This window comes from Apus apus, chromosome 23 (genome assembly GCF_020740795.1).
Source record: "Apus apus isolate bApuApu2 chromosome 23, bApuApu2.pri.cur, whole genome shotgun sequence".
Classification (NCBI taxonomy): domain Eukaryota; kingdom Metazoa; phylum Chordata; class Aves; order Apodiformes; family Apodidae; genus Apus; species Apus apus.
The window spans coordinates 3,203,056-3,222,131 of record NC_067304.1 but is presented as its reverse complement, the minus strand read 5'-3'; the positions used below and the strand labels follow the sequence as shown (position 1 = coordinate 3,222,131).

General features: G+C 57.1%; 1 protein-coding gene across 2 annotated transcripts in view; it reads left to right on the top strand.

Moving 5' to 3' along the window:
• ITPR3 (inositol 1,4,5-trisphosphate receptor type 3) overlaps positions 1-19,076 on the top strand; it is a 42,562-nt gene that overhangs the window by 9,384 nt on the left and 14,102 nt on the right. The window contains exons 3-34 of one of the 2 annotated variants that reach the window (XM_051638981.1): positions 2,081-2,202; positions 5,097-5,183; positions 5,350-5,508; positions 5,640-5,738; positions 5,872-5,955; positions 7,350-7,496; positions 7,832-7,927; positions 9,042-9,092; positions 9,696-9,838; positions 10,010-10,109; positions 10,404-10,564; positions 11,246-11,387; positions 11,628-11,789; positions 11,925-12,097; positions 12,223-12,342; positions 12,504-12,686; positions 12,771-13,022; positions 13,307-13,451; positions 13,614-13,761; positions 14,062-14,258; positions 14,407-14,536; positions 14,813-14,870; positions 15,081-15,246; positions 15,412-15,576; positions 15,783-15,851; positions 16,312-16,437; positions 16,615-16,737; positions 16,896-17,096; positions 17,460-17,711; positions 17,804-17,929; positions 18,229-18,354; positions 18,466-18,586. In XM_051638981.1, coding sequence (XP_051494941.1) covers positions 2,081-2,202; positions 5,097-5,183; positions 5,350-5,508; positions 5,640-5,738; positions 5,872-5,955; positions 7,350-7,496; positions 7,832-7,927; positions 9,042-9,092; positions 9,696-9,838; positions 10,010-10,109; positions 10,404-10,564; positions 11,246-11,387; positions 11,628-11,789; positions 11,925-12,097; positions 12,223-12,342; positions 12,504-12,686; positions 12,771-13,022; positions 13,307-13,451; positions 13,614-13,761; positions 14,062-14,258; positions 14,407-14,536; positions 14,813-14,870; positions 15,081-15,246; positions 15,412-15,576; positions 15,783-15,851; positions 16,312-16,437; positions 16,615-16,737; positions 16,896-17,096; positions 17,460-17,711; positions 17,804-17,929; positions 18,229-18,354; positions 18,466-18,586 — 4,434 coding nt within the window. Of the gene's footprint in view, positions 1-2,080; positions 2,203-5,096; positions 5,184-5,349; positions 5,509-5,639; positions 5,739-5,871; positions 5,956-7,349; positions 7,497-7,831; positions 7,928-9,041; positions 9,093-9,695; positions 9,839-10,009; positions 10,110-10,403; positions 10,565-11,245; positions 11,388-11,627; positions 11,790-11,924; positions 12,098-12,222; positions 12,343-12,503; positions 12,687-12,770; positions 13,023-13,306; positions 13,452-13,613; positions 13,762-14,061; positions 14,259-14,406; positions 14,537-14,812; positions 14,871-15,080; positions 15,247-15,411; positions 15,577-15,782; positions 15,852-16,311; positions 16,477-16,614; positions 16,738-16,895; positions 17,097-17,459; positions 17,712-17,803; positions 17,930-18,228; positions 18,355-18,465; positions 18,587-19,076 lie in introns of both variants that reach the window. The other variant, XM_051638980.1, reaches the window with a different exon arrangement.

Here is a 19,076-nt window from a genome sequence, read left to right as displayed (position 1 = left end):
ATATCCTGTGGCCGGACCCTGCCCTATCCTGCGCTGCCGGGAGGCTCACACAGGTCGCTCCGGGGCCTGGTTCCACTTCCCAGTGGGGAGCCAGGATTCTTCTCCTGGAATCAGGTCTAATGTTTCTTTAGGAAGGCCCAAACCCAGCCGGGAGCCTGTCCCTGCTGCACACCAGGGCTGGCTGCTGCAGGAGCCACCCGGCACCGCTCGCTTATTTGCTTTTCTCCGCGGTTTCTTTTCCCCTCGCCAAGGCTCTTCCCAGCTCTGCCTTCAAGCACGTCAGGAAAAAAAAGCAAAGAAAGGGCTGTGACCCTGCACCTCGCAGGCAGCGAGAGGGGGCAGTGAGACCCCCCAGCCCTGCCCAAAATCCCCACGTTTGCAGGCTGTGCCGTTGTGGCAGCTCAGCCGATCATCAGTCGCTCTCCCCAGGCAGCGCTGACGTGGGAGCTTTTCCTTGGCTTCCCTCTTTTCCACCCACCATCCATCTTGCAAAAAATTGGCGGGTGCCAGAATCTCCAGGCTTTGCTGGAGCTTTTCTGTGTGCAAAACAACTCTGTGCCTCAGTTTCCCTCCTTGCAAAATAAGGTTTAGCACTGAGATGGGGATGTCAGGCAGGGCGTGCGTGGAGCCAGGGGTTGAATTTGTACCTCTCTCTTAATAGCTACATTGGGTTTTTATTTTTCCTTTGCTCCCCAGCTCCTACTTTCTCCCAGGTCCTTTTGCAGCCTAATTAGCAAATGAATGAAAATGATACCAGGTGCTGCAGGTGGCCCAGGTGTTCCTGCAGCCCTGCTGGGGAGACAGTGGGAACAGGCAGCCGGGCTTTGCGGCAGCTCCGCTCGGTTCCTGCTGTCGAGCCCGGTGTCCTGGCCTCCTTGGCACGGCCTGTGCCATTAGCAAATAGACCTGTAAAATGAAATGTGAAACTTGGCCTCTGCCCAGCAGCCCCAGCCGGTGAGAACTGTGCTCTGCTCTTGTTTGTTCGTCACTCCCAGGTAAATAAATACGTGCTTGCCAGGGACTCGGGCCCTGGGCCAGAGATGGAAGTGATTTTGTTTGGTTGGGGTTTGTTGTTTTTTTTTTGCTTTTTGTGTCTGAAGTTTCTGGGTTGCTATTTCAGGCATAATTAGGGTGATCTGGGTTGTGGAGCCCTTCATGCCCTCACCCTGCTTAGCTTCCAGCCCTGAACAGGGGTTTGGGCGATGTAAGTGCCTCCTCAGCTCCAGACATCTGCTCTTGTGCTTCAATTCCCAAAGCCTGGACCTGGGAGTTTGCATTTTCTGACCCCCATCCCAGGCACAGCAGCCTGGGGAAAAACAGACAGATCAAGGATAAGCTACAGATTGTGGATACACTGCAAGTGTTTGGGGGAGCTGGGATGCAAACCTGTACCCTTCAGGTCTCCAAAGTGTTTCTTTCAGGACTTTCAAGGCAGCTGTTAACATGCAGATTCTAGGAGCAGTTGCTTGTAACTCCCAGCACTGGTGGTGGAGGCTCCCTGGGAGAACAGAGTGTTTGCAAACTGGTGTATCCCAATGGCACAGCTGCCGTGGGGCAGCAACCCACTGTCCTGGTAGCTCAGGGTGTCTGGCGGGCAGGGTAATGAGATGTGGAGACATCTGATTGTGTCCTGGTCTCGTGGTGCACACATCCTGCTGGCTTCCTTCCCCGCTCCTTCCCTCCCAGCAGGATCCTCTCCTCCTTTGGTACAGCTGGGCTTCATCAGTGCTTTTTCTCCCCCTGAATTCTCCTTCCCAAATTGCACGGCTGTTTCCAATGGGAACACTTCTATTGCGAGTCCAAGGAGCGGAGTCACTCCTGGATATGTTTTTGACCCTCATTTGAAACTAAGCCACCAGCTAATACAAGGGTGACGTGACCTTCCACCAGTCCCAGCCACGTCTCCCTTGGAGCCCCAGCAGCCAAGGGGGTGGCTGTGGATTTGGAGACACATCTAGTGGTCCTGCTGGGGTGGGTGGGAGCAGTGTCCCGGAGGAGCTCTCACTCCTGGCCCCTCAGTGATGTTGGCCCTGCTGGCTGGTGGCCATGTGGCCTCATGCTTGCCTTCCTCTCCCCTCAGATTGCCTCTTCAAAGTATGTCCCATGAACCGCTACTCGGCCCAGAAGCAGTACTGGAAGGCCAAGCAAACCAAGCAGGACAAGGAGAAGATCGCGGATGTGGTGCTGCTGCAGAAACTCCAGGTGAGCAGGAGTGAAGGACCATCCTCCCCAGAGCAGACAGTCCCCATGGGTTGGTCGGGTGGCGGTGCCCAGACCTCTCACTGTGCAAATCCTGATACATTTTGCATCCCAGAAACCAGCCTGCATGGAAGCCAGGACCTGCCCTGAGATTTGCTGTCCTCAGGGTGTCCCTCTGCTCTGTTTCCTCCTGTCCCTGGTCCATGCTCTGGTTGTGCAGGGTGGTTTCCCACAGAAGCTGTGGCTGGAAGTGTCCAAGGCCAGGTTGGACAGGACTTTGAGCAACCTTGTCTAGTAGGAGGTGTCCCTGCCCATGGCAGGAAATTGGCATTGGATGATCTTTAGGGTTCCTTCCATCCCAAACCAGCCTGTTACTCTAGGATTCCATGACTACAGCAGCAACCAAGGAGACCCAGATGATTTTTATTTCTCCCAGTGCAAGGAAGATGTCCTAGAGGAGTCCTGCAGAGACAAATCCAGGAGCAGGGAGAGGAAGGAAGGGCAATGACACTCCTTTTGGGATTAGAGGCATTGTCCATCTGCCTCTCCCCCCATCGCTGCTGTGCCCAGCCTTTGCTGTCTCAGCCCTTTTGATGCTCCTTGTGCAGAGGAGCTGGTGGCAGAGCAGGGAGAAGTGTTCTGTGAGCACAGCCTTGCACCCCCAAGCACCCAGGGGTGCCTGGCATGGGGGAGGGAGCCGCATTGGCCAGGATCTGCCCCAAAGGGCTGGGGAAGAGAAAGGCTCCTCTTGACTTCCATGAGGTTTGGAAAAGGCCCATGTTAAACATTGCATAATTGCCTCAGACAGCTGGCGAGGCCCCAGGGATGATTCATAAAACTGAAGCTCAGGAGAGATTCATTAAATCACCTCATCAGGCTTCAAGCCTAGCCCTGCAGGTCCCCCAGTTTTGCCTTTGGGGGAAGCAGGGTCTGATGCTATGCCCAGACAGGGCATCCCAGCTTGGTTTGGAGATGCTGGGACAGGGTCGGTGCCTCCTGCCATGTCCAGCCCGACTCTGGCACATGGAAACACTGATTTCCTGCTCCGCTTAGACTGTAACTTGTAATGTCGACAGCTGTCCTGGCCACGACTGGACAGAGAGGCTCATTTCTGAGCCTGATGGATTGTGCCTCGGTTAAGATTTGTCTTCAAGAGATTCTGTCATTTCCTTGCTCCTTTCCGCTGCTCCTGGTGTTGCCCTTTTGGCAAATGCTCCCGCGTGTCCGGAGCCAAGTGCCGGGTGAGCTGGGCAGGGTGGGAGCTCTCTGCAGACCCCTGCCTGTGCTGCCATCGAGGCCCTGGATGTCCTGGCAGGATGCTGGACACCAGGCTGTGATTTATCAGCATCTTTCACAGGCTGAAAACATCCTCCAGCCCCTGGAGATACTCTCCTGAAGCAGAAGCAGCCGGGTCTGGAGCATCCCTGCCCACCCCCTGCCGTGCCCACGGTGGCTTTTCTGAGCTTGTGTCCTCGTGCTGTTGTTTTTAAGTGGATTTCAAGCTCAGTGGTGAATTGTAGGTGCAGCTCAGCACAGTGCATGAGGCTTCCCCCAGCTCTGTTGATGTCTCCTTGCACCTTCCGGGGCTGCCCACCCCTGTTGCACCTCTCTCACACCCCACCACGGCTTGGGGACAGACCCTGTCCCATCCAAGGGACACACTGGGAACAGCAGCCCTGTGGGCTTGTGTGCTTGAGGCAGATGGTTCCTGCTCCCAGTGAGGGAGGAGCTCAGATCTGGACACAGATCTGGGACACGCCGCGGTGCCGGATCTCTTCCCGGAGCTGTGTTGCTCCATGGGGTTGTTGAATTCGCAGCTCTGCATCAGTCAGGGATTTCTTGGCAGCAAGTTTGTTTTCCTGCCAGCAGCAGCCACCACCACGGGGCTCATGTCCCCCAGGTGGCACTCAGAGCTCTGTGAGGACTGAGGGTTCACTGAAGTGGTGGCAACATTCAAAAGAGAGAAGGGTTGGTGCTGCAGCAGCGCTTGCCAGGCACATTCCAAGCCCTGGCACTGTCTGTTCAGGCACCCATGGACCACCTGCCGCAACTTCCCAGTGTGGGGCTGTGATTCCACCACCTGTGTTTTCCAGTTCCTCTGCCCTCAAGTGAAAGGGGCTGAAAGGATGGGAAAGGGAGGATGCCCTCCCAGCTCCATCACTCTTTGCTGCTCCCCAGCTGCGGGGGAGCACTGGGCTGGCACTGCCAGGCTGTGCCCAGGCTGGCGCCAGGGCCTGTGGCACACCCTCACCATTCCCAGGTGGATCCACTGCTGGAGCAAATTCCTGCCTTGCTGCACATACATTGACATCACTCCTCCAACTGCCAGAGCCAGTCCACGGAAAATGTCTGTGGTTTTGGAGAGAGGGGCTCAAGTGGTGCTGAGCAATCTGGTCTTGGGGCATCTGGGCTGGTGGGGACCCATCCTGCTGCATCCACAGCAGCAGGTCTGGGCCTGCAGCTGCTCCAGGCTCTGCCAGCAAAGCACCATGTGCTCTTTGGTCCTGGTGCTGCCTGGAGCCCCTGGTCCCCAGGGATGAGCTGGGTGCATGGCCCCAGCCCCCAGGACCTGCACAATTCCTTTTTGGTGCTGTCCCCTAAGACCTGCTGGGGTTTTGGTGGAAATTTTGATGCCTTTTTGTCCCTTGAAATCCTCAGTTTAAAGCTCACATGGACTCGCTGCAGCTGCTCAAGGTGACACCAGGGCCAAGCTGAGCTCTGAGATGCTGAGAACAATATTACAGCTCTGTCCCATGTTGCCTGGGGGACAGAGGGATGATGCTGATGCTGCATTCCAGCCTGTCCCATCCTCCCCATAGCTGAGGGTGCTGGTGGGGCTTGCTCCAGGGGATGAGGAGGGTGCTGCTACACTCAGCTTTTCTCCTTTTGGTGCTCAGCATGCAGCCCAGATGGAGCAGAAGCAGAATGAGACAGAGAACAAGAAAGTGCACGGGGACGTGGTGAAGTACGGCAGCGTGATACAGGTACGGGCACTCAGCCGGTGGCTTTTGGGGGGGAGATGCACAAATCCAGCCTGTCTGAGTCAGGCAGCTGCTGGGAAGGGGCTCAAAGGATCACTCCTGGGTGCCAGCAGCCTGGGGACATCGGGGACTGCAGTGCCACAGCTCAGGCCGGCGTTTGCTTTTCCAGCTCCTCCATATGAAGAGCAACAAGTACCTGACGGTGAACAAGCGGCTGCCGGCCCTGCTGGAGAAAAACGCCATGAGGGTGACACTGGATGCCACTGGCAACGAGGGCTCCTGGCTTTTCATCCAGCCCTTCTGGAAGCTGAGGAGCAATGGAGATAACGTGAGTGTGGGGCCAAAAAGTCCCCAGATGTAGCTGTGCAGAAAGCAAAACGTGTGCTGCTTGCCAGGGCTCACCTCCCACCGGGCACCCGGGCTCATCCTCGCTCCCCCCTTTCCTCTTTTGCTCCCCAGGTAGTCGTGGGAGACAAAGTCATCCTGAACCCTGTCAACGCTGGGCAGCCTCTCCATGCCAGCAACTATGAGCTTGCTGACAATGCTGGCTGCAAGGAGGTACAGGGAGGCTGGGCTGGGGCCAGGCTGCCCCTGGGGGGTCTGGCTTTTGGGGCTTGCCTGTTGTTTTTTTCCTCTTTCTTCCTTTTTTAACTTGTCCCAGAGATCATGACCTTGCTGTCTTGCTCCTTAGGTGAACTCGGTCAATTGTAACACCAGCTGGAAAATCAACCTTTTCATGCAGTTCTGTGACCACATGGAGGAAGTACTGAAAGGGGTAAGGAAGGAGATTTGGCCACCCAGGCCATGGTGGGCTCTGGGGACCTGTTCCCCATCCCCTGTCTGGGCAGGACGTGTGAACGGTTGTTTGGCTGTGTGACAAGGGCCAAAGAAAGACATCCTGTCATGAAGACCTCAATTTCTAAGAGAATTCATCACCTGGAGTACTTGACAGCAAGCTAGAGTTGGATGTTGTAGTATCTCCTGGCAGCAGGGACCCAGGGGGACATGAAATTACCCTCCCCCTTATTGTATTGGATTGTCTCCTGAGGACTATACGAGGCACATGAAGTGCCAGCAGTGGCTTCTAGCTGTGAGGACAATTTTTGGCTGCTTAGCCATGCAGCAGGGCTGGCTGTTGCCTGGGAAAGGAGCTTTCCCTGCAGAGCTATTGTTCAGGGCTGAGGTCCTCCAGGAAGCAGCTGGATGGCTATTGATTGTTAGGATCTTACAGCCCCTCGTCCCCAGGCTCTGGCACTTATCCCTGGCTTCCCAAACCCACAACATCCTCCTCCTTGGGGGATTAATGCCTTAAACACATCAGTGAGCGAAGCTGCCACCTGCTCCAGGGATGTGAAACAGTGGGATTGTGCCCATTTTACAGGCCAGGGAGGAGAAGCAGAGAGAAGTGACCTGCATAGGGCCACAAAGATGATCCAAGGGCTGGAGCAGCTCTGCTCTGGAAACAGGCTGGGAGAGTTGGGGTGTTCAGCCTGGAGAAGAGAAGGCTCCAGGGAGACCTTAGAGCACCTTCCAGTGCCTGAAGGGGCTCCAGGAAAGCTGGGGAGGGACTTGGGACAAGGGCAGGGAGGGAGAGGACAAGGGGGAAGGGATTAAAACTGGAAGAGGGAGATTTAGGTGAGACACTAGGAAGAAATTCTTTGCTGTGAGGGTGGTGAGACCCTGGTCCAGGTTGCCCAGGGAAGCTGTGGCTGCCCCATCCCTGGCAGTGTTGAAGGGCAGGTTGGATGGGGCTTGGAGCAGCCTGGGCTGGTGGGAGGTGTCCCTGCCCATGCAGGGGGCTTTAAGCTTAATGATCTTGAAGGTCACTTCCAACCCAGACCAGTCTGGGATTCTGATTCTATGATATGGTCAATGAGCAGTGACACTGCGGAGTGCAGGGTGCCCCATGCCCATGCAAGGTGCCCTCCCCTGGGTTTGCAGGAGGATTTGTGCTGCTAGAGGCAGGTTTTTTCCAGCTCAAGTAGGTGAAGCTGAAAAAGCTGATGGTGCCCTGCAATGCCCAGGTTCCTGTGGTCCTGCCATGCTACAGCTGGGAGCTCTAGCTCTGCTCCAGACTGTGTTCTGGAAAATCTCCTTGCAGGGTGGGGGCAGGGGGAGACATGTTATTTTATAGGAGAGTCTGGGTCTCACCACCATATCCTGGTCCAGGGGGACGTGGTGAGGCTGTTCCATGCCGAGCAGGAGAAGTTCCTCACCTGTGATGAGTACAAAGGGAAGCTGCACGTATTCCTCCGCACCACCCTGAGGCAGTCAGCTACCTCAGCCACCAGCTCCAACGCCCTGTGGGAAGTGGAGGTGAGTGGGAGGGGATGGAGAGCATGTCTGGGGGCTTTTGGTGTATCTCCCTGTGCTTTCACCAAGGGTGGGCTGGAAAAAAATGGTTATTTCTCTCTATTTCCACCTTTGGCATCCTGACTTCACAGGGTGTGGGAGAGCCCTGGGAGTGGTGGCTGCTGGTGGGTGGGCACTGGGCTCTGTCTGAGCTCTGCACCCCAGCTATATTTGCTCTTGGCTGCCTTGGGGCTAGGATGGGGCTCTTATCATCAGTGTGTTTGCCTGAGACAGGACCAGCCAACCTGTTCCCCACTGCCCCACGTGCCACCAGCTGATCTCTCTTCTGCTTCTCCCAGGTTGTCCACCACGACCCGTGCCGGGGGGGAGCCGGGCACTGGAATGGCTTGTACCGCTTCAAGCACCTCGCCACGGGCAACTACCTGGCAGCAGAGGTAAGGGGGTGAGCAGAGGGATGCAGAGACCCACCCTGCCCTCGAAAGGATGGTCCCATCCCATCAAGGCAGTGCCCACCTGGGGTTGCCTCTGGCCCTGCTCCAATTTGCCCTCGCAGCCATCCTGTGCTGGGCCACCCTGGCCCCTCCTCACTGGCAGGAGGGATTGGGCTGGGGCTGGGAGCATCATCTGCATTTGCCTGTTTGCAGGACTAGGCTTTCCCCCCTCTGAAATCCCCTGTCCCATGGTGCAGGGGTTTGTTTGCCAAGATTGATGTTCCCAGCTCCCACCTCTGCTGGCCCGGGAGGAGCAGGAGGGGGTGGCTGTGTTATTCCTCTGTCTCTCTCTCTGGGCCAAGCGACCCTATACACAGCCTCCTGCTGAGATGGAAGGGGGAGATCATTCATCCTGCTGCATTTCGCTCTTTATGATGAGGTTTTGCCCAACCTCATCCTCTGGTCCAGGGCAGCATCCAGGGCTGTCCTTGCCTGTGGGGGCTGCGGGCAAAATCTGGGCTTGGAAACACCATTTGCCAAGTTTTTTGGATCCCTTTTAAGGCCAGTTCCAGGCCTCCAGATAGAGGCACAAAGAGGTTTCTGTACTCGGATAGTGTGGCATATGTGACCCAAATGACCCCAGGACCAAGGGAAAGAGAGTGTTACACCCTGCTGCCAGGGAGCAGGGAGGTACTGGGGGGTCTTGGTGCACTATGTGCCAAAGGTGCTCCATAGCTGGAGAAGACAACCAAAGGGCCTTTTCCACCACTGCACGATGGAAAAGGCCAAGTACTGGGGTTCTGAAATGGCTGCTTGAAATCAAAAGACAACTCAGGTGACATCTTCTGCAGAGGAAAAGCTGGCAGGTTGATCAGCCTGAGGCCTCCAGGGATTTATGGCAAGAGCTTGTTTTGCTGCCACACAAGGTCCTGGGTCTGCTCACCAGGGCTGACCCCATCCCACTTGTGGATGTCCTCCAGCCCCACCAGGGCAGGTTCTCTCTGTGCGATGTGATCAAGGAAGGCAGGAATAGAGATAACACCCTGTGCTCAGGGTTTTGGAGGGACCGAGCGGGAGGACTGATAGCTGTCTTTCATCTCCCTCTTTAACTTTTCAGGAAAACCCAAGTTATAAAGGAGACGTGGCTGAGCCCAAAGCAGCGCCCACGGTGAGCTGTGTGCAGCCTCGCTAGCAGAAATGCTGCTGCCGCCGCCTGAAATCACGCCGTCTCTTAGATTCTGTCTGAAAGCAGGGAAATACCCCCAAAACAGAGCCCACCCTGGGGACAGTGCCCACGCTGTGCCCTGCTTGGTGCTGAGGCTGCAGCCAGAGGCTGTCCTGCTGCCCAGCAGAGCGTCCCTGTTCCATAGAGCAGCATCCTGCTTGCGACAGGACCCTGCCCAAATCTCTTTGGGGGGGTCCCAGTGCATGTTGGATCCCCCAGGCCATGGGGAAGTGCTGGTAGAAGAGAGATTTTTTGATTTTCAGGGTGTTTGTCGTGTGTGTTTGTTTGTTTGTTTGTTTCATATTTCCCCTCTTTGCCATTGGTGAGGTTTGGAGAAGGGGGGTGGGGGTGGCCTGGTAGCTCAGGTGCCTCACGCTTGTGCTCTTGCAGCCCCTGATGCATCTCTGCACTGTGAGGCTCAGCCCGGCGGCCGAGCAAAAAGCTTCTGCTCCCGACGCGGCCTCCACGTGTCCCCGTCCAACCCCAGTGCCACATGCTGGGGGAAACTGGGCTTGGTGGGGCTCACAGCTGCCTTCCCCACTGCAGGGGGGCAGCGGCCGCGCCAGCCGCAGGAACACGGGGGAGAAGATCAAATACCGGCTGGTGGCCGTGCCCCACGGCAACGACATCGCCTCCCTCTTCGAGCTGGACCCCACCACGCTGCAGAAAACCGACTCCTTCGTCCCACGGTAAGCAGGAGGTTGCCAAGGAGGGGACTGAAAGAAAGAGAGGCTGAATTCTTGATCATGACGTTTTGGCCAGTCTGTCCTTGGAGGGGCTTTGCCCTGGGTGTTGGGGGAGGCGGTGGGTGCTGGTGTGTCCGTGTGGGATGGCTCGGCGGGACACTGTGGTGTTTGCAGGAACTCCTACGTGAGGCTGCGCCACCTCTGCACCAACACCTGGATCCAGAGCACCAATGTGCCCATTGACATCGATGAGGAGAGGCCCATTCGCCTCATGGTACGGCCCCAAAACATCCTCCTGGGTGTGGGTTTGTCCCCTGGGCCCTGATAGCTCTGAGCGTGCTCCTTCCCACCCCAGCACCCAGGGACTGCAATACCCTGATGTATATAAAAATATCCAAGGGGATGGCTGGACACCAGCCTAGAGCCCATCCCAGTGACCTAGAGCCCACCCCAGTCCTTCTGATGGGGACAAACTGGGTCAAAGACTTCACCCAGGTTAGTGGAAGCTGGTGGGGTCATGCTTGGCACTGCCCTGACTGTGCGATGCTGCTTCCCTGTTGTTTCCCAGCTGGGCACGTGCCCCACCAAAGAAGACAAAGAAGCTTTTGCCATCGTCTCCGTGCCAGTGTCTGAGATCCGGGACCTGGACTTTGCAAACGACGCCAGCTCGATGTTGGCCAACGTGGTGGAGAAGATGAACGAAGGTTTTCTCAGCCAGAACGACCGGAGGTACGAAGTCACTTCCCCTGGGAGCTGGGGGCTGTGCTGGGCTCCTCCAAGGGCTCTTCAGCATCGCTGCAGGATGGGGCCCCTGCCTGGGTCGTGGTGCCAGCCCTGTCTTGCTTCCCTGCCCACAACCCAAATCCACGCCTGCTTCTCCTGGGAGTCTGGCAAGGAAACCAGATAACGCGGCAGCCCCGCTGCGGCCCCTCCTTTGCTGCTAGGAAAATATCCGAGGGGCTGAGAGATGGCCCCGCGATAGGGGCAGCCGGGTTAGTCACCGTGTTATTTTTAGGTGGGTGGGTTCTTGGTGCTTCCTGAGCAAACACAGATCCCCCGTGGGACAGAACGAGCCACTTCCGCCCTGCCAGCCCGTCCCGCAAAGGTGACAAAGGGGCAGAGGCATTAAATGCAGAATTCCCAGCTTGGTTCCCCAGCAAAGGCTCCTGGAGTTTACCCTGGCACGTATGGTTCCCTTAGGGGGCTGTAAAGCCTCTTGCTTCAGCCATTAACCTCTAGCAGAGAGGGGAGGATGGGCCAGCAGGTTTCCTGGCAGTGTTTTGAATCCTGGACATGGTCCTCCCAAATGTGCTGGTGTCATTGCAGGGACCTGAGTCTGGGTGGGGTGGGCCAGCAGCACCCCCCAGCTGGAGAGTCCCACCCCCCAATCTGTACCATGCCCGTTTGCAGGTTTGTGATCCAGCTGTTGGAGGACTTGGTGTTTTTTGTCAGTGATGTCCCCAACAATGGCCAGAACGTACTGGACATTGTGGTGACCAAGCCCAACCGGGAGCGGCAGAAGCTGATGCGGGAGCAGAACATCCTGAAGCAGGTGAGTGGCCCAGGGGCCCTGCATGTCAGCAAGGTTGAGGTCCTACAGAGATGTTCTGCTCTGGCCAGGGCCACTCTGGAGGTCAGAGATCTGGAAACCCCTAAGACGGAGGTGTAGCTGGTCTCCAGTGTGGAGCACCAGGCCCTCTTGGCAAGCATGGCTGGTGTCCATGTCCAGCCACGCATGGGGGTGCTGGTGTGGAGGGGGGGACAGCACTTAATGATCTTTGCTTTTGGGCAGATCTTTGGGATCCTGAAAGCCCCCTTCAAGGACAAGGGTGGGGAAGGGCCCCTGGTGCGGCTGGAGGAGCTGTCGGACCAGAAGAACGCTCCCTACCAGTACATGTTCCGGCTGTGCTACCGCGTGCTGCGGCACTCCCAGGAGGACTATCGCAAGAACCAGGTGCATGGGGTGTGATGGGAAGATCTCCCATCCCCACCACGTCTTGCAAAGTCCTAGGGAGCTGCCGAGGTCTTGGTGGGGCAGGGGGACGTGACACCCAGCCCTGTGCCCTCACCACCTCTCTGCCTGCTCCAGGAGCACATCGCCAAGCAGTTTGGCATGATGCAGTCCCAGATTGGCTACGACATCCTGGCTGAGGACACCATCACGGCCCTGCTGCACAACAACCGCAAGCTGCTGGAGAAGCACATCACCAAGACTGAGGTGGAGACCTTTGTCAGCCTGGTGCGCAAGAACCGCGAGCCACGGTGGGTGTCTGGGAAGGTCCCGTCCTCTGTGCAGCGTCAGGGGTGGGATGTGCCTCAACCAGAGGTGAAGAAAGCCCCTCCCAGCCTGGGCCACCCTTTCACAGCAAGCTGTCTCTGCTCTCTAGGTTCTTGGACTACCTCTCAGACCTGTGCGTGTCCAACCACATTGCCATCCCTGTCACCCAGGAGCTGATCTGCAAGTGTGTGCTGGACCCAAAGAACAGTGACATCCTCATCAAAACTGAGTGAGTAGCTGAGGGCAGATGTTGGCCACATTCACGTTTGGTGTCTGGTCCTGCCTTCCACCAGCTCCTGTGGTGCCCTGGTAAAAGCCCCATCACCCCTCGAGGTGCAGCCACTTCCTGCCCCCTGGAACATCTCCAACTTTACCTGTTTGCTGCCCCAGGCTGAGGCCAGTGAAGGAAATGTCCCAGACCCACGAGTACCTGAGCATCGAGTACTCAGAGGAGGAGGTTTGGCTCACCTGGACGGACAAGAACAATGACCACCACGAGAAAAGCATCCGGCAGCTGGCACAGGAGGCCCGGGCTGGCAATGCCCATGATGAGAACGTTCTCAGCTACTACAGGTGATGATCCTGTGGCATCTTCTCCCAAGGTGAGGATGTAAGGGTTGCACATCCTCACTCCCTGTCCTCCTTGTCCCCGGGCAGGTACCAGCTGAAGCTCTTTGCCCGCATGTGCCTGGATCGCCAGTACTTGGCCATCAAGGAGATCTCCCAGCAGCTGGGTGTGGACCTGATCTTCCTCTGCATGGCAGATGAGATGCTGCCCTTTGATCTCCGGGCGTCCTTCTGCCACCTCATGTTACACGTGCACGTGGACAGGGACCCCCAGGAGCTGGTGATGCCCGTGAAGTTTGCACGGCTCTGGACCGAGATCCCCACAGCCATCACCATCAAAGAGTGAGACACGTTGAGGTTCACAGCAGCTTTAAGGGACAGGGCAGGAGGTGGGATGGCAGATGGCATCCCATGTAGGGACAGGCTTTGCTTTAGCAGAGCCTGGGAGGGGTCATTTGTGGAGCGAATTTAGCAGGTCTCAGCCTTCAGGAGGAAGTGAGCTCCATCACAGTTGTGACCATCACTTCTGGCCCTGATGGCAGCAGCTGCCTGGCCAGTGCTCCTTGCTGGCTGGGTGTGAGGACACTTGCTGCAGTCCAGCTCACCCCTACCCTCTCCCCTCACAGCTACGACTCTAACCTCAATGCCTCACGGGACGACAAGAAGAACAAGTTTGCCAGCACCATGGAGTTTGTGGAGGACTACCTCAACAACGTGGTGAGCGAGGCGGTGCCCTTTGCCAACGAGGAGAAGAACAAGCTCACGTTCGAGGTGCGGGACCTGCCGGTGCCACTGGCACGTTGCAGGATGTCACACCCTTTGGCTGCAGCTGCCTCTGCAACCAGGGTGGCCTGGGATCCCTCTCCCCCCTGTTGGTTTCTGCTGCTCAGTCCCAAGCATGGCGAGGTCTGGAGCTGCCTTCTCCTTCCCCAGGTTGTCAGCCTTGCCCACAACCTCATCTACTTCGGCTTCTACAGCTTCAGTGAGCTGCTGCGCCTGACACGGACACTGCTGGGCATCATTGACTGTGTCCAGAACCCCCAGCTGATGATGCAGACAGTCTACAACGACGAGGTGACAGGTGAGTCCCTGCTCCACAACCAGGCATGGTCCTGCAGGAAGGTGTTTTCCATGGTCTGCCCAGTGCTTTCCAGTTTCAGCTGCAAGAAAACAAGCCACTGGTTCACTGACATGGAACCTTTGGCAGGGTCTGATCCAGGAGACAGGAGGCTCTAAGTCCTTGGCCATGCCAGAGAACCGGCCAGTCCCTCTTACTAGTTCTCTGATTAACATCTACAGCATTTCCCAATCTAAGTGGCACCTTCTCTTGGGCCTCTGCCACCTCCCTTTCCATCTGCATTAACTCTGGCCACCTCTGTAGGGAAGAACGTGAGGAGATCGATCCAGGGCGTTGGGCAGATGATGTCCACCATGGTGCTGAGCAGGAAGCAGTCCATCTTCAGCCCTCCAAGCCTCAGTGCTGGGTCTGCCCCAGAGCAAGTGGACAGAGGGAGGAGCATTGAGAATGAGAACATTGTGGTGATGGAGACCAAGCTGAAGATTCTGGAGATCTTGCAGGTTGGAGTTGGTGGGAAGGGAGAAGCATTGTGGAGCTGTGGATGGGACCCATGGCATGGGGTGGTGAGGTGAAGACTTGGGTTTCTGATGCAAAGAGAGAGCTCCATGAAGAGGTCACTCACTTTTCCTTCTCCTTTGCTGCTGCCAGTTCATCCTGAACGTGCGGCTGGACTACAGGATTTCCTACCTGCTTTCTGTCTTCAAGAAGGAGTTTGTGGAAGTCTATCCCATGCAGGACAGTGCAGCTGATGGGACAGCTCCAGCCTTTGACTCCACAAGTAACTCTTCCACTTTGCTCCTGGTAGAGCTTCAACTCAGCAAAACCCCACAGGCTGGGGACACAGTGGTGATGGAGGTGACAGCTCCAGCTGCTCTGCACCCACCACTGCTGCTGGCAGGGAGCACAGGGGGGCTGGGGTTGGTGCAGGAGGGATGACAGGGTGCTCTGTGTCTGTTGTGGATGCTCAGAGCAGGGAGCTGGGTTGGTTCCTGTGGGTTTCTGCTGGTGGGATCGTGGTGGCCACCCTTTCCATCTCCCTTTCCTCTCCCTGCAGCTGCAGCCATGAACCTGGACCGGATCGGCGAGCACGCAGAAGCCATGTTCGGTGTGGGGTGAGTCCCTGCCCCTGCGGTGCATAGTTAGCCTGGCCATAGGGCTCTTCCTCTCCTGTCCATACTGCCGAGGCTGAAAGCTGCAGGTGATGAGGAAGATGAAGCTCTAACGGCCAATGCAGCTGTCCCCATCAGCCCCGAGGGGGGGCTGGGTGCACCCAAGCTCCCACGTGGCCCCTGTAACACCCAACGCTTTCATCCCGGCTTCAGGAAGACGAGCAGCATGTTAGAGGTGGATGACGAGGGAGGGAGGATGTTTCTGCGGGTTCTGATCCACCTGACCATGCATGACTACCCACCGCTCATCTCCGGCTCCCTGCAGCTCCTCTTCAAGCACTTCAGCCAGAGGCAGGAGGTCTTGAACACCTTCAAACAGGTAACCCTGTTGGGACGGTGCTCTGGAGCAGCTCTAAACCCAAGCTTGGCTCTGGGTGCAGGACACAGGATGTGTCCTGACCCCTTTCCTGGGGAGGGACATCTGGAAAGGGAGGAGAATGGGGTTTGTGCCCCAAACTGGAAACCCTTGGGAATGTCACTGCAGGTTCAGCTCCTCATCTCAGCCCAGGATGTGGAGAACTACAAGGTGATCAAGTCAGAGCTGGACAAACTCCGCACCATGGTGGAGAAATCGGAGCTCTGGGTGGACAAGAAGGGCAGCAGCAAAGGGGACAGCACGGTGGAGGGCAACAAGAAGGAGAAGAAAGAGGTGAGCACCTTGATAAGACCCTGAGAACTGGGGTGGGAGAGGAGCGGGAGGCAGAGGTGCAGCTTGCTTCAGTCCAGCCCCTCCTGATGGGCCATGTTCCCCCCTCCCTGGAGAGGAGGCTCAGGGAGGGTCCTGCAGGGGGAAGTTGTGCCCCAGGCTTTGGAGAGCTGCAGTGGCACCCTGGTGCTGTTTCTGTCCCCTTGCAGCACACTGCTGATGAAGAGGTCATTGCTCCAGGAGAGAAGAGTAGTGAGAACTACCAGTTAGTCAAGGGGGTAAGTGAAGCCAAGTCCTGTCCCCTGGGCTGTCCTGGGGACACGGCCAGCAACATCTGCCCTGGCCTGGGCTGGCACAGCCACACTGGTAAGAGGGGAATAGGTGAAGTCATGGGGGGGATTTCCAGGTTCTCCTGTGGTTCGGAAGAAGTGAGTCCAAACCACGACTTGTTCCTGCCAGCTCAGCACAAGGAGGAGCCCTGTTATGTCCCCAGGGCTCCTTGCACTGGGAGGACTGGAGAGGGTTGGTGATGGGCATGAGGGCTTCTCTGCTTGACCCTGCAAGGAGGTTTCTGAGGGAGGTGCCAAGATGTGCAAGTGATGTGAAAAGCTGGGCATGCAGGGATCACCTGGGCTGCAGGAGGGCACATCTAGGTTGCAAGCAAGCCCCTGGCACTGGTGGCCATCCTGATGGGCTTCCAGGCTCAGTTCCCCTCTGCCACGGTCCTTCTCTCCCCAGATCCTGGAGCGGCTGAATAAGATGTGTGGGGTGGGAGAGCAAGTGCGCAAGAAGCAGCAGCGCCTGCTGAAGAACATGGATGCCCACAAAGTGATGCTGGATCTGCTGCAGATCCCATACGAGAAGGTGGGTGGGCAGAAGCCAGCTGGTCCCAAAGTGCCCTGGGTGAGTGATGAGGGATGCAGGGACCTCCCCATGGCTGGGTCTTGCAGCTGGGCAGGGCAGGAGGGTGGGCAGCCTACTCCTGCTCTCTGCTCCTCACCAATGCTGGGTGTTTCTCTGCTCTGCTCTGCCCATCCTCAGGGTGATGCCAAGATGATGGAGATCCTGAAATTCACCCACCAGTTCCTGCAGAAGTTCTGTGCTGGCAATCAGGAAAACCAGGCCCTGCTGCACAAACACCTCAACCTGTTCTTGACCCCAGGGGTAAGGAGAAGGGACCAAAGGGCAGTCACAGGGCGAGACTTTGGTACCACTCCTGGGGCTGAGAGCAAGAGATAGAAAAGCCAGAAGGAGACCCCAGGAAAGGAAGGGTCAAGTCAGGGGGGTGGGCTGTTTCTCACTCTCTTCCCCTGGTCCCACAGCTCCTGGAGGCTGAGACCATGCAGCACATCTTCCTCAACAACTACCAGCTCTGCTCGGAGATCAACGAGACGGTGCCACAGCACTTCATCCACTGCGTGGCCACCCACGGCCGCCACGTGCAGTACCTGGACTTCTTGCACACCATCATCAAGGCTGAGGGCAAGTACGTCAAGAAGTGCCAGGACATGATCATGACTGAGGTGAGCCCCTTCTCCCCCCAGCCCATGGGGCATGAGGGTGGGGTGTAGCAGGGCATGGCTCCTGGGTGGTGCCTGGTTGGCTTCTTCTTGAGGAAGAGCCTTCCTGGCCATGCTGGCTTCTCAGCAGGGCATGAACATCTCCAGGAGTTTAATGCAAGATCCAAACTTGTGGGGTTTGGATCCCCACAAGTTGTGATTTTTGATCGCCCTGCAAACACCTGATTTTCTCGGGGCACGCACGGCACCCTCACCCTGCCCTGGGTGCTCCCTCTCATCACCCTGCTGCAGAGGACACCATTTTCTGCCTTGTGGGGTTTCTGACCCTCCTTCTGTGGAGTGGTGACCGCTGACCCTCCCCTGCAGCTCACCAACGCTGGGGACGACGTGGTGGTTTTCTACAATGACAAGGCTTCGTTGGCCACCCTCTTGGAGATGATGACAGCAGCCAGGGATGGGGTGGAGGAGAACAGCCCACTGATGTACCACATCTCCCTGGTGGACCTATTGGCTGCCTGCGCCGAGGGCAAGAATGTCTACACGGAGATCAAGTGCACGTCCCTGCTGCCCTTGGAGGACGTGGTGCGGGTGGTGACACATGAGGATTGCATCACGGAGGTACAGAGTGCCCATGAGGAGGGTGCTGGTGGCTTTGTTCTGATTGCTTTCTCTTGACAGCACCTGTGCCTCTCTGCCTCCCTCCCTGGCAGGTGAAGATGGCCTATGTGAACTTTGTCAACCACTGCTATGTGGACACGGAGGTGGAGATGAAGGAGATCTACACCAGCAATCACATCTGGACTCTTTTTGAGAACTTCACCCTGGACATGGCCCAGGTGCGTGGGGAGGGTTGGGTGAGATGGACACAGCAGGAACAGCTGCCTCATTGGGTGGGGACAGGTTGGTGTCACCAAGGTTCCCTTGAAGCCTGGGGAGCCAGTCGTGGGGTGTGGACACCGTGGGGACATGCGTAGCTGCCAGCTATGGGCTGAGGAGCAGTCAGAGCTCTCTGGTGTAGGCCCAGGAGCTGTGTCAATGGCCACATCCCTTGGCTTAGCAAAGTCCCAGCAGCATCTGGCCAGGATACATGCTCACTTTGCCCTGGTGCCATCAGCATCCTTCCTTCTCCTCACAGATGTGCAAGAAGCGAGAGAAGCGCCTACCGGACCCCACGCTGGAGAAGTACGTGCTGACGGTGGTGCTGGACACCATCAACGCGTTCTTCAGCTCCCCCTTCTCAGAGAACAGCACCTCTCTGCAGGTAATGAGGGGCTGTGAGGCCTCCCCCTGTGGCTGGGGGAGGAAAGAGGCTCCCTGAGCCCCCCAGAACAAGATCTCACACTGATACACACCCGCCTGCTCTCTCCTGCAGACCCACCAGACCATTGTGGTGCAGCTTCTCCAGTCCACCATGAGGCTGCTGGAGTGTCCCTGGCTGCAGCAGCAGCACAAGAGCTCAGTGGAAGCCTGCATCCGCACGCTGGCCATGGTTGGTAAGGAGCTCTGCCCCCCAACCACCAGGAGGACACAGGCACCCTTAGTTGTCCCTGCTCCAGCAGTGACCAGGAGCTGTCGTCCCCATTGCGGGTCTGGGCAGGGCGAGAAGCTGCTGGCCAAGATCAGGGAGGTTCAGCTCTGGGATGTGGGTGGGGTTTTTTTGAGCTACTTCTCCAGGCATGACCAGGGTGGTGTGGGGATAAATGAGCTTGGCTGGGAGATCCCTGGAGTGTCCCTGCTGCTGAAGGGCCTGGAAACAAAGCCAACATTGATGGTGGTTTTCCCTCTCCAGGACTTTGCCCTCAGCCTTGTCCACAGCTGCCTGACTCAGGACCAGCGTTGTTAGCACTGAGTCACCTTGTGGAAAGGATTGCTCAGTGGTTAGACACTGGGTGGGGATTTCCCTCTGTAATTGGTGGCTTACAACATCTCCATGCTGGGCTTTCCCAACCAAGAACTGGAGCTGGTGCCTCTTTCCGTCCCATG